Source organism: Durio zibethinus, chromosome 4 (genome assembly GCF_047325235.1).
Source record: "Durio zibethinus cultivar Kanyao isolate XHJ-2024 chromosome 4, ASM4732523v1, whole genome shotgun sequence".
Classification (NCBI taxonomy): domain Eukaryota; kingdom Viridiplantae; phylum Streptophyta; class Magnoliopsida; order Malvales; family Malvaceae; genus Durio; species Durio zibethinus.
The window spans coordinates 8,770,167-8,782,883 of record NC_143165.1 but is presented as its reverse complement, the minus strand read 5'-3'; the positions used below and the strand labels follow the sequence as shown (position 1 = coordinate 8,782,883).

The 12,717-nt window shown below is 33.2% G+C and overlaps 2 protein-coding genes and 1 pseudogene across 8 annotated transcripts; all 3 read left to right on the top strand.

Moving 5' to 3' along the window:
• Positions 1 to 283: 283 nt before the first annotated feature.
• Positions 284 to 4,701, top strand: LOC111287393 (putative WD repeat-containing protein C2A9.03). 5 transcript variants are annotated; one of them, XM_022877926.2, is made up of 10 exons: positions 284 to 353; positions 1,593 to 1,749; positions 1,923 to 2,090; positions 2,192 to 2,278; positions 2,508 to 2,642; positions 2,751 to 2,861; positions 3,356 to 3,447; positions 3,529 to 3,634; positions 3,807 to 3,893; positions 3,987 to 4,701. In XM_022877926.2, exons 2-10 carry the CDS (start codon positions 1,609 to 1,611, stop codon positions 4,398 to 4,400), a joined length of 1,341 nt encoding a protein of 446 aa, XP_022733661.2. In that variant the 5' UTR covers positions 284 to 353; positions 1,593 to 1,608; the 3' UTR covers positions 4,401 to 4,701. The 5 variants fall into 5 exon arrangements, with proteins under 5 accessions (XP_022733661.2, XP_022733660.2, XP_022733659.2 ...); XM_022877925.2 differs by having other exon boundaries at positions 1,587 to 1,749; XM_022877924.2 differs by having other exon boundaries at positions 284 to 465; positions 1,587 to 1,749.
• Positions 4,702 to 5,270: 569 nt separating this feature from the next.
• On the top strand, positions 5,271 to 6,136 carry LOC149519090 (photosystem I reaction center subunit V, chloroplastic pseudogene; annotated as a pseudogene). Its single transcript, XR_016341484.1, has one exon. The product of XR_016341484.1 is annotated as a photosystem I reaction center subunit V, chloroplastic pseudogene (transcript).
• Positions 6,137 to 8,383: 2,247 nt separating this feature from the next.
• LOC111287205 (HMG (high mobility group) box protein with ARID/BRIGHT DNA-binding domain-containing protein) lies at positions 8,384 to 12,437 on the top strand. Of its 2 annotated transcripts, XM_089759395.1 has the most exons (7): positions 8,636 to 8,763; positions 9,428 to 9,509; positions 10,051 to 10,129; positions 10,266 to 10,428; positions 10,547 to 10,624; positions 11,384 to 11,745; positions 11,892 to 12,205. In XM_089759395.1, the coding sequence occupies exons 2-7, from the start codon at positions 9,451 to 9,453 to the stop codon at positions 11,979 to 11,981; spliced, it is 831 nt and encodes a 276-aa protein (XP_089615521.1). In that variant the 5' UTR covers positions 8,636 to 8,763; positions 9,428 to 9,450; the 3' UTR covers positions 11,982 to 12,205. The 2 variants fall into 2 exon arrangements, with proteins under 2 accessions (XP_022733284.2, XP_089615521.1); XM_022877549.2 differs by lacking the exon at positions 9,428 to 9,509 and having other exon boundaries at positions 8,384 to 8,763; positions 11,892 to 12,437.
• Positions 12,438 to 12,717: the final 280 nt, after the last annotated feature.

The window sequence follows — 12,717 nt, the reverse complement described above, 5'->3', positions numbered from 1 at the left end:
ATATATATATATATTTATTTATTTATGTGGTATGATATGATTTTTGGTAAGCAGTCCCTTTCACTTCGCAGTGGATAAACTATAAAACAAAATAGTGCTAATTCCATCTCTCGATTTCTCGCGAGCCGTTCCTTCATCGTTTTCTTTAAAAATCATATTTTAAATATTATTATTATTATTATTATCTGAAGGAATTTTAGATTTTGTATGTGAAAAACTTTTATACAGTTAAAATACCTATTACGCTATATGATATATACATATCTTAAACAGATGCAGTTCTGATGCTGACATTTTGATCTCCAGATCGGAGGAGAAGACCAGCTTCCCATAACCTCTTTTTTTTTTTGAAGGTCAATTCGTTTTTCTGTTCTTTTCCTCGTTCACGATTCACTTTTGATGTTAATAATCTTCGATCATGAGTTTCCTTTGTTTATGTGATCATTTCTGTTAATCGATGCATAGGTGCGGATAGAAACTGATTCGTTTTTTAACCGCGTTTAGGGTTTGGCCTTTTTTATAATTATTGTTTTTGTTTCTGAATTAGAGTTATTTTTCGCAATTGAATCTTGTTGTTGTTGCATGATTGCTCTGATTTGGGAGTTTAATTTTTGGATGGAATTTCAATTAGGATTTATTTTAATCGGGCTTTTTCTTATTTGTGCCATTTTGTCCTTTTTTTGTAAGTGTTTGCAGTTTAAATTTAGAAATGCAAAATTCGCATGTATAGGAATTTGATGGGACTTGATGCATGACCGTGCAAAGGTTATGTTAAAGCTCACCTTTATGAAATAGAAAAAAACTCACCTTTATAGCAGGCAAAGCTTTCCAAATTTCGCGACCTTGGAAAGGTTTTGTCATTCTTGTTTTTCCGGTACCGCATGCTTGAATGAAGATGCTAGTTTCTATATCTATGTAACATGATTATAGCATAATCGGATTGAAAATAGTGCAAAAATTACTTCAAAATGTAGCATAACATATGTTACTCATGAATAAACTATAGCGGGATTGACTCATACACTATCGATCTTTTATTAGTTTATCTCCTTGCTGATGTAAGTGTTTCATATATGTTGAAAATTCGTATAAGACTTTTTCTTATATGATGGATTTGTGATACACTGGGGCATGTTATTTTTGGTATTTGTTTCCATTTCCTTTTACTAGGTGTCCAATGTGGTAGATTTTATTTTCTCTTTAATTGTGACGGGATGTGGTTTCTTGTCTATGTTAGTGTCAGATTATCATGTTCAATATCCTTAAATAAGGGCATTTAGATCTTTTAATTATCATTATTGTTAATGTCATTTTAATTTCTTAAACACTAAACTGTTTAAATTGTAACTTGCATGAGTTGTAGTGGCAGTACATGCCATGTTACTGTTCTCTATGATTTTAAATGCGCATCATCTGTCAAATTAATCATCACTTCATCAGTGTACTGTATTTAACAAAAAGTTTACTCTTTAAATTCTAAGAGTAGAGAATCGTCCAATTCAATGTTGTGTGATATTTATTGGTATGGTTTTTATTGTTGAGTTACTATTAATTTATTATTGGTGTTTGAATTTATATTGGTTTAGTTGTAGTTTTGTCTGGTGGAATATGTCCCATTACCAAGAAGATGATGCTGAATACATGGCAGATGAGTATGACATGGAAGACATGGATGATGACATGGATGAAGAGTTTCGTGGCAGAGACATGTCTGGCTCGGACTCTGATGTTGATGAATATGACTATGTGGTTTGTTTTATGTTTTACAAGATTCACATAGACATTTTTAAAACAACTAAGTTCACACATCATTAGTTTAGGCAAATTATCAACATGGCTTTGCCATTTTTGAATCTTTTGAAGTTTTTGTTATAGCATTCATGGATTTCAAGCCAGCCTAATGTTATTTGAATTTATTGCAGAATAATAAAATATCTGATACTTCTGCTGCTCAAGCTAGAAGAGGAAAAGACATACAAGGAATTCCTTGGGATCGGCTTAGCATCACTAGGGAAAAATACAGGCAAACTAGGCTAGAACAGTACAAGAACTATGAGAATATCACTCACTCTGGAGAAGCATCTGGGAAGGTAGAAGTCCTTATAAGTTGCCTGCATTCCTTTTATAACAATTCTTGGATCTACTGTTTCAGTAGCAATTGAACTAAGTTTTAAATTCAATTTGCATATAGGATTGCAAAATTGCCAAGAAGGGTGCCTCATACTATGACTTCAGACTAAATTCAAGATCTGTGAAATCAACAATACTTCATTTTCAGGTTAGCTGAATGGAAGTTTTCATTAAACTACTATCAGCTATTTTTGCCCCATTCGTACTTTGTGACGTCATTGAAGGATTTTTCTAAAGATTTATTTTTTTATTTTTAAAATTTCTTTCTCATATCTTGTAATGTTACTGGCCAGTCCTTTCCTTCTGGTCTGCTTGACTGTGCTGTGACTGTGATCATTATTGTTGACCCAAAAACATTTCTATTTTTGGTGATGTAGTTGAGGAACTTGGTCTGGGCTACATCAAAACATGATGTTTACCTTATGTCACATTTTTCTGTCCTACATTGGTCTTCATTGACACACAGGAAGCGTGAAATTCTTAATGTTTCTGGGCATGTGGCACCAGCTGAGGTCTGTGTTCTGTCAGTGATTTGGCTTTTTCTCTGAATTGTTGATTTTCTCCTTTTCTTTTCTATCTCATTTACTCTTGAGATTGATCAACATGTTTTCCCCTTTTAGAAACATCCTGGAAGTCTGATGGAAGGTTTTACACAAACTCAAGTCAGTACTCTTGCAGTAAAAGATAAGCTGCTAGTTGCTGGAGGATTCCAGGGTGAACTAATATGCAAGGTAAGTAGTTAAGCTTTTTCTCCTCCCCCCCCCCCCCCCCCCCCCCCAAATCCTTTATTGACAAAAAAGAGGTCAGAAAAATGAACAAGTCTTTTGTGCAGCAGTTGCAAAGCTGCTTTTCCATGCAATTTACCTCTTTCTCAGTTTTTGCTAGTCACTTAAAGTCGAATGTTTAGATCTTAACTAATCTGGTTCAATCCGTTGTCAGACAAATCTGTCATGTTATGAGATGGATCCGGCTAAATGATTCTATTAAGCTCTTTAGAATTTATGATATTTGTTTTCTTGCTCATTCTGTTCCAAAAGTATCAACTTCTTCATCTTGTTTTGAACTATTTATTATGTAAAACTTTGAGAATGGCGAAAAAGCTAAAAATATATACTCAAAAGAGAGCTAATTGTTTGTTTTTTTTTTTGGGCTGAGCTCTTGGGTACTGTTGTCCTGTTGTCAGTTTTCTTAATAATTAATTAGTTGATTTTGATCTGGAATGTAGCATTTAGATCGACCTGGAATAAGCTTTTGCTCCAGGACAACTTATGATGACAATGCCATTACAAATGCTGTTGAGATTTATGTCACCCCAAGGTATTTCTTGTTCCCTGATCTGCTTGTGGCATCAGTCACATTCAACCTGAACCTAATTTTTCTCTGTTTTTGAATTACCAGTGGTGCAGTTCACTTTACAGCCTCAAATAATGACTGTGGAGTCAGAGATTTTGATATGGAGAAATATCAGCTTTCTAAGCATTTTCATTTTCTTTGGCCCGTCAATGTAAATTCCTTATATCAGGATACTGTTTGTTTTAGATTGATAAACATACACTTAACATTATTCCATGCAAAATTTTTTATTTGCAATATGTTAATTATTGGTTCTATTAATACTGTAAAGACACATGGTGAGGAGAAATACTGTAACCTCTGCTTATGCGTTGCTTTTGCAGCATACTTCTCTGAGCCCTGATGGGAAACTTCTAATAATAGTTGGAGATAACCCTAATGTTATGTTGGTGGACTCGGACACAGGGAAGGTAGTTGTCTGCTTGCTTTTGTACTATTGTTTACATTTTCGGAGATTGCAAATGCTAGCATATGCCATCGGCTGATTTGAAATTGCATTGCAGACTGTTACGCCCTTGCCTGGACACTTGGACTTCTCATTTGCATCAGCATGGCATCCTGATGGTGTCACTTTTGCCACTGGGAACCAAGACAAAACTTGCCGAATTTGGGATTTTCGGAACTTGTCCAGGTCGATTGCTGTTCTCAAGGGAAATCTTGGAGCAATACGGTCCTTACGCTACACATCAGATGGTAAGTACATGGCAATGGCTGAGCCTGCTGACTTTGTGCATGTGTATGATGTGAAAAGTGGGTATGAGAATGAGCAAGAAATTGATTTCTTTGGTGAGATATCAGGCCTATCCTTTAGTCCCGACACCGAGTCTCTCTTTATTGGTGTATGGGATCGTACATATGGTAGCCTTCTTGAGTATGGCCGTCGGAGGAACTACTCATACCTTGATTCGTTAATGTGAGTTGATTGTGCAGTATGGAAAATAAGCATGTTGGTTGTGGTTGTTGATGGTATTCGAGGAACCAAGCGGTAGAAGAGGTTGTAGATGTAAATGTAAAATGTATTCTGTAACATTAGGTTATTGCTGTTCAATTAGATTTTAGTTTTCTGCCACTTGTGGGGGTCAATCATCATAAGATGTTAATCGGAGGGGATGTATAGAAGGCCAGAAAGAGCTGTTCATGTGAACAAGAAGAATGAAAAAGAACTATGGTTTCCTTGGGAGCTAGACAATTTTATGAGCGGTTCCCTTACTTGTGTCACTTCTTTCTTCCTTCTTGGAGCTATTTTTGTTCTTTTTTTTTTTTTTTTATGGGTTAATATCTTCAAGTATGAAATATTTAATGTATATTTTAAGTTTTAAAATTTTTTAATGTGATATTTGAATTATAAATTTGTTAATTAATATGATTTTTATCGTATATCATCATTTAAAATTAATCATATAAGTGTAAAGTAAAATATTAATTAAATGATATATAATATAATATCATATTAAATATTTTATTATAATTTATGGTTATTTACGACATTAATTTTTTTTATTTTTTATTTTCATAAATCGGGATTCAAGGGACAATGATCCTGTCTAGCAGGATAATTTGAGTTTGAATTTTCATGGTAGTGGGCAAAAATGAATTTAGGTTCGGATTGTTTCGAGGGATAAATGAGTGTTTTTGTTTTTATTTTTAATAAAAGTGAAATGTAAAAAGCTTAAAGAAAAATCTGAACTGAAAGACAGTTCAACATGTGTTCTGCTGTTGTCATTTATATCCAGAAACCTCTAATCTAAAAAAAACCAATGAAACAAAGCCCAGTCGACATCCAAAATCTTTCTCCTACTATTACCATCCTCAGAATCCCATTCTCATTCCAACCACAACTTGTTTACCATGTACTCTTTTCTACATCCCATTCCTAAATCATCTCCAACAAAATCTACTTTGTTTTTTCACTATCCAGAACCCCAAAACTTCTCTTAATCCACGTTCTGCAGGCACCATGGCAGCCTCCTCAACTTTGTTCACCCCCATGTTCTCCACCATCCAAAAGAGCCATGCCACCCACCATCTCACCCCCTCCACCATCTCATTCCAAGGCCTAAGACCCCTCACCAAGGCCAAATCCTCATCCAAGATCACCCCCATCCCAAGAAACTCATCTGCTAGGCTTGCTGTCAAGGCTGAGCTCAGCGCCCCAATTGTGATTAGTCTCAGCACTGGTCTTTCCCTCTTCTTGGGTAGGTTTGTGTTCTTCAATTTTCAAAGAGAGAACGTTGCCAAGCAAGTGCCTGAGCAAAATGGGTTGACCCACTTTGAGGCTGGGGACACACGAGCCAAGGAGTATGTCAGCCTTCTCAAATCCAACGATCCTGTGGGATTCAACATCGTGGATGTTCTTGCTTGGGGGTCCATTGGCCATATTGTTGCTTACTACATCTTGGCCACCTCCAGCAATGGCTATGATCCCAAGTTCTTTGGCTGAACATCTTCTTCCTATGCTCTATTTTATAACCATTTTATAGTTTTCTGTGTTAGTTGGGGTTGGGGAGGTTGGATCTCTTGTTGATTTATTGCTTTTCTCCTGCTTTCTGGGTTTACTTGGATGCATATGATAATTGCTTGGTTGGCAAAATTGGCCGTGAGATTGTATCGTTTTGTCTTGAGATTGGTTTGAACTTCTCCCTCTTCATTCCTATTTCTTTCCGTTTTGTAGCATTATTCTTTCCATGATGATTTCAGCCATCAAATCAACAGCCACCAGTAGTAGTAGCCAGCAGCCTAGCAATTATACTATTTTTATTTTTCTTTAAAGGAAACTGCAGCCTTTTTTGGATTTGAACTCCCAATATATTAATTTTTAAAATAATTATATGAAAGTACGAGAAAATTTTATATGAAGTATTTTAGATGGATATTATAAAATTTTTTTATTAAAAATGATTCGATAAAAATTAAAATTGAAATTCAAAATCGATGAATTGATAGATTTTTATGAAAAAATAAAAAATATATAAAAAATATAATTAAATATATTGTTTATAATTTAAATCACATGAGTATTTATTCAACGATCAAATTTTATCAAAATTTTTATTAAAATTACTTACTAAAAAATATATTAAAATTAATTTTTTTCAAAATTTTTAATATATTTATTTTGATTTTTGGTCAATGTAAGGTATTTTATATGTATAGTATTTATGAATAAGATGAAATATAACAAAATTTTTATAAAGTGCTATTTACTTGTTGTGTTATGCTCTATACGAAATTTCATAATTTGTGTTTTGTACGTAAAAAAAAAATCTGAGGATCTATCCATTAATTTCGTTATGAAAACATATTTAAAATTCAAATTAAAACTTTATTTTTTAAGGTGTTTCTATGGACTAAAATATTATAATTATAAAAAAACTTGCATTAATACATAAATATAATTGTATTACACAAAATTTGTAAGGTTAGAAACGTAAGTAATTTGTGATCGCATACTTATTACAAGTTAATTACCCTAAACATTAAATTAAATTTTATTCATTTTTTTTCCAACAATAGCATAAAAATAATAAAAAGTAAACACATTCTAATCCATTTCTAGTTTTCATTCTTTCTATTGCAATTGTTGTTATTTGCATTCTTTGAAAAGACTTGATTTTAGTATTTCATTCTTCGTAGTTTTTTTAATAAACTTAAAATGATTATCTTGCTATACTTATCTATTGAAGAATCACATCATTAAAAATTTTCACATGCATTAAGTTGCTACAAATATAAACAAAAATGATCACCAAATTAAAAGAATAAAAACACACTGAATTAAAAAAATAAAAATCATAAACACACTAATTTACTATCCGTTGTTCCTACTTGCTACCTATATTCAAAATCATTTTGTAATTTGTTGTGTTCTTAAATATCTACAAAATTTAAAACCAATAATTATTTTCATATATTCAAAACTCATATTCAAAATCCATATAACATTTGTTATGCTTTGAAAATCATACTTTATCTATAAAATCTATAATTCAATTAAAAAACAAAAAAAATATTGTGCTTCTATCCCATAGTTGTTACAATTAAAAAACTTATAACTTGGGTTAGTATTAGTCTATATGTCTTAATTCGAGCTTATTGACCGTAATAATAAACAGATAATGCATCTATATCTTTTATATAGCTACCTCTAACTCTTCAATTTTAATTCTTAGCTTCTTCTTTCAAGCCTTAGTTCTTTTCAACCTTCATCTCCTCTCTTTCAAACTCTTTTTTTTTTTCTTAAAGACTTAAAAAATGAGTTTCATCTTTTGATCGCTTTTAAGATCCTTTATTGATTTTTTTTATCTTTAAAACCCCGAATGATTCTTTTAAAATTTTTAGAGAATATTTAAGGTTTCTTTTGTTTTTAATTTTTTTAAGTATGCATGTATTTTGATAACTTTAAAATTTTTACATAATTAAATTATTAAAGGTTATGTATCACATCGCATTAGATTTTTTATTTATTTAGATAATTCAACATATAAAAAAATTATATTGATACACGTTCAGATAATTAATAATTTAATTAAAATTTTTTAAAATTTAAAAATTAAAATAAATCAAAATAAAATTTGACCTAAAATTTAAAAATAACGTGTGCTATTTATTCATATTTTTAAAATTGAAGTGTCCTATTAAATATTTAATTATAATTTATGAACCATGTATAATATTAAACCAATAAAAAATACCATCCATTGGCTTATACCTTGGGCAGGCAGGCAAGTTGCATAAAAAATATAAAATATAAACCAAATTAATTTAAATTTAAAGGGGTGGCCAGTACAATGTCATCTTACTTTATCATGTATAACCGAATCTGCTAATTCACAGTACCACAGTTTCCATCAAGAATTTTTTCAGATCTTACCTTATAATTATTATATTTTCAAATTTCAATAACTACAAATTATTATTCAACTAGGGTTGGGTTTTCTTCAACAGCTCTTTTTAGGTTTTCATTTGAACCAAACACTAACCCTTATATTCTGTACTTTGCCCAAACCTTGGTTTGTTATTAATATTAATTAGAAAACCTTAATCAAACCAAAAACCATCATCCCAACTGTTTTAATTTTGTTGTTGTTGTGTTGAGTTGAGTCCAAAAATGTCTCAACAGCAGCAGCAGCAGAGTGAGACTACAAATGGGCAGTCCAACAACAACAACAACATGCCTCGCTATCCATCACCAACTGCCAAGTACGAGGATGTTGCTCAAAGCTCTCAACTTTTCTGGGAAAAGCTCAAGGATTTTCACAAATCTCTCGGCCAAAAATTCAAGTAACTTTCTTTCCTTACAATTCCTAACAATTTCCAAATGTGTTTTTCTGTCTTTAAAATGGTGCATGTGTCTGGTATCTGGGTCGTTTTTTTTATTCCTTCTTTCTAATGCTCCTGCTTGTGCAAGACTAGGTTTGGTTTTGTCTGATCCTTATCCTATATGCTTGAAGTGGCCTAATTTCCTGCTTATTCCTTTTTTACCGCATTATGTATTGAAATTGTTGATTTCCTGAACCCTTAACTCCGTCCGTTTATGTAGTTACTCTTGATAGGTGACATTAACTAGGTCCGAGATTGAAATCTCAGCACCTGTAATCTCTTTCTTATCCCAAGTCACGGCCTCCTTTGTACAAAAAAAATTGTTGATTTCCTCTACTTTAGCGGCGCCCTTTTTCTCAAGATTGTTATAGGATGAAACAGAAACATAAATTTTTCCAACTTCTTGTTATTATTTGCAATGGTTATTGCATCACTGTCTGAAAACTAGCCCTTTAACAGTTTAATTACAAGTTTCATTTTTGCAGTTTTTCCCCTTTCCCCTTTCTGCTTTTTATCAGCATGTTATTTGTTAGCATTCATTTTCTTAGATTCCATGCAGGGAGACTATCTTCTATATGTAACGTTTTCGATGAATATAGCACTGACCAGTTGTTTTGTTGTGTAGCTGCTAATTGCAACATCTAAAGCATGACGATTTCCTTATTGAAAAAAGAAATAACAGAACAAATAAAAACTTGCTCTTTGAGGTGGGGACAGAAAATCCTGCTTGTTTATTCTAAATGTGAATGATCTCAGTTACTCTAGATTGGATTCAGGTGTATTGAATTCTACTATAACTAGATCCTACACTTAGTTATGGCATCAATTATCTGCCTACAGCAGATGCTGTACTTGATTGTCACTTGTTGCTTGATATATTTTTTATCTTCTTCGACGGGGGGTTTATAACCTTTACTAACCTGCAAACCTCATATTCTGTTCCTTTTTTTTTTGTTTACCCTTATTTTTTAAATCAAATCTTTGTATAACTTGATGTACTTGAATGCATGAACAAAAATGCGCATATAGTGAACACACCTGCGAAGGGGAGAGGCTGAGGTTCCTTTTTCATTTTCATTAAGGCTTTTAAACCATGTGCCTCTTTACTTGTTACCCATCTAAATTTGTATTAAAATGGTGGCCTATTGGATAAAGAGAAAATGGGGGTGGGGAAATAACAAAACAGTGAACAATAAAAGGAAAAGCACAGCTTGGGATATATGGTCTTCTGATGTTTTGGTTGGATAGGGTTCCGGTTGTTGGAGGAAAGGCTCTAGATCTGCATCAACTCTTTGTGGAGGTCACATCACGTGGAGGTCTTGAAAAGGTATTATACTTGCAATGAGGATACTGCCTGTTAACCCACTCCAAATTTAGTTGGTTGAACATTTTAGTCTGTTAACCCACTCCAAAGGGTTGTTTATTTTCCTTTGCAATTTAAATTTCCTTCAAATGGTTTACAGGTAATAAAAGATCGCAGATGGAAGGAAGTGATTGTGGTCTTCAGATTTCCAACAACCATTACAAGTGCTTCATTTGTTTTAAGGAAATATTACTTATCATTGCTTTATCACTTTGAGCAAGTTTATTACTTCCGCAAACAAGTCTCTTCCATATCAACCCCTGGTATTTGAAAACTAAATTCAAATTTTTTTGCCCCTTATATAAGTGCTTTTTGTTTCAAGAAATTCATAGCTTGGATATATCTATATATATATATATATATATTACTCTATTCTTTCAGGCACTGCTGGTGGGAGCCTTGTTAATGGATCTGCAAACACAACAGGAGATGCCTCTACAAACCAATTAACAGCTCTGGGTATGTTTAACTACCTATTGATATGAGGGCTTCAATTACTGCAGTGGCTATGTTAACTTCTAGTTGTATTTCACCATTATATCTGGTTTACATACACTTGTTTCCCTTCATATGCAGGAGCTTTTCATTCCAATATTCACTGGAATGATATCGGTATCTCTAACCAGAAATGCGTTACTTGATATCACTAGGCTAACTGGACTTGCATAGCAATGTCTTTAGCAATTTCATCTTATTTTAATAGCCTAATATATCTGATCATAGTTGCAATCTTTTGTGATGAAAAAATTAGGGATATATTTAAATTATGAAAATGCATGCATTGTGGTTGCTTTTCCATGAATCTAAATCTCCAATAAGTGATGTTCCCTCATACCAAGATAGCCGTTCAAGCCTTGTTGGTTAAGTTTTTTCTGAATTAGTTGTGAAACCTGCATTTTGAATTTTCTTAGGAACAAAACAGCAAAATTATTGATTTAACAAAAATCTTCAATGACTGTTGCTGAGTGCTTGAGCTTCTAGAATATTCGTTTAGCAATGAAATTCTCGGTTTGCTGGCAATAAAAACAAGCTGAGTTATAGTCTTGCAAGCCATTTTAAAATTATATCAGTTTGCTTTGAAGGGATTTAGGGGGTAGTTTTAGTTATTATTTATACTAAAATTTGCCCTATCTCAGATGTCTGTTTCATATACCTATTTGCAAGTGTGAATGTAGCTGTCTTGGTAAACAAGGGCTCTTACCATTCTTATACAAGCAGGAACTCCGGAGTTGAAGATTGGCAGTTCTGTGATGGGGACCATTGATGGAAAATTTGATAATGGCTATCTGGTTACAGTTAGGTTGGGCTCTGATCAATTTAAAGGTGTCCTTTATCATATCCCCCAAATGCTTCAATTGTCTCAGAGTTCAAATACTTCAGATGTACCTCCTCACCGGCGCCAGAAGAGGTCCCGATTAGCTTTAAGGGACCCCTCCAGGCCAAAGTCAAACAGGAGTGGTTATAATTTTTTCTTTGCCGAACATTATGCTCAGCTTAAACCTATGTACTACGGGCAAGAGAAAACCATCAGCAAGAAGATTGGGCACCTATGGAGCAATCTGACAGAGGCTGAGAAACAGGTATGGAAATTGACTGTTATATCTTTTATCTCCAATCATCTAGAATTTATATATATGTTTTTATTTTGTCTCTGCCGTTTAATCCTGCATTATCTCATTTGACAATTGGAGCTCTCATAAAATGACTTTTCTTTACTGTGAGTCAGGTTTATCAGGAGAAAGGGATGAAAGACAAGGAGAGATACAGAAGTGAAATGTTGGAATACAGATCTTCCTATGATTCAACACCTCAATAGCCTCCAATGAGTTGGTTATTAGGAACTAATGGCATGGTGTCAACCCTCTTCAATGTTTGTTGTTGTCTTTGCTCAACTTTTCCCTTTTCTTCAGTTTGCTTTATGAAGATTATGCGAACCCTGCCCTTGTGCAGAAACTTTTGGTGATCGGATGGCTGAGCTTTGTAACATTGTGTTATATATATTAATCAATCAGAATACTAGAAACCTGGAACATTATTCTAGTGCTATATAAGATCATAGTGAAGTTAGAAAATTGTAGTCTGAGAAAATCTGCAATTACCGGCACATCCTTTTCTTGGATGGCAGATGGAGAACTTGGATTGGGTACAAAGATGCCGAGAGGCCTCAGTTTGAGAATAGGAAAAATAATTTGAAGCACTAATATTTGACTTGTTAGATGTCACATGATATCTTAATGATGAATATATGAATCAATTTAATTAAGTTTCGAGTTGAGTTATGGGCATTTTTAGACATATGTTGGTAAGAAAAGAGGTTTGGGTGTTTCAGCAATAATCCAACTGATTTGAATAGTACTAATATATCCAACTGATGACTGCGGGTAGCACATTTCAATTGATTCGGAAGAAATTTAATTAGTTTTATTACTTGAGAAACGCCTTTTTCATTTCATTTGACATGAAAAGAGTATCTAAGAAGAACATGACTTCGACTACTTTGGAATCAATGGATTATTTCCCATCCGAACAATGTTTGTGTTATGGGAAAATAT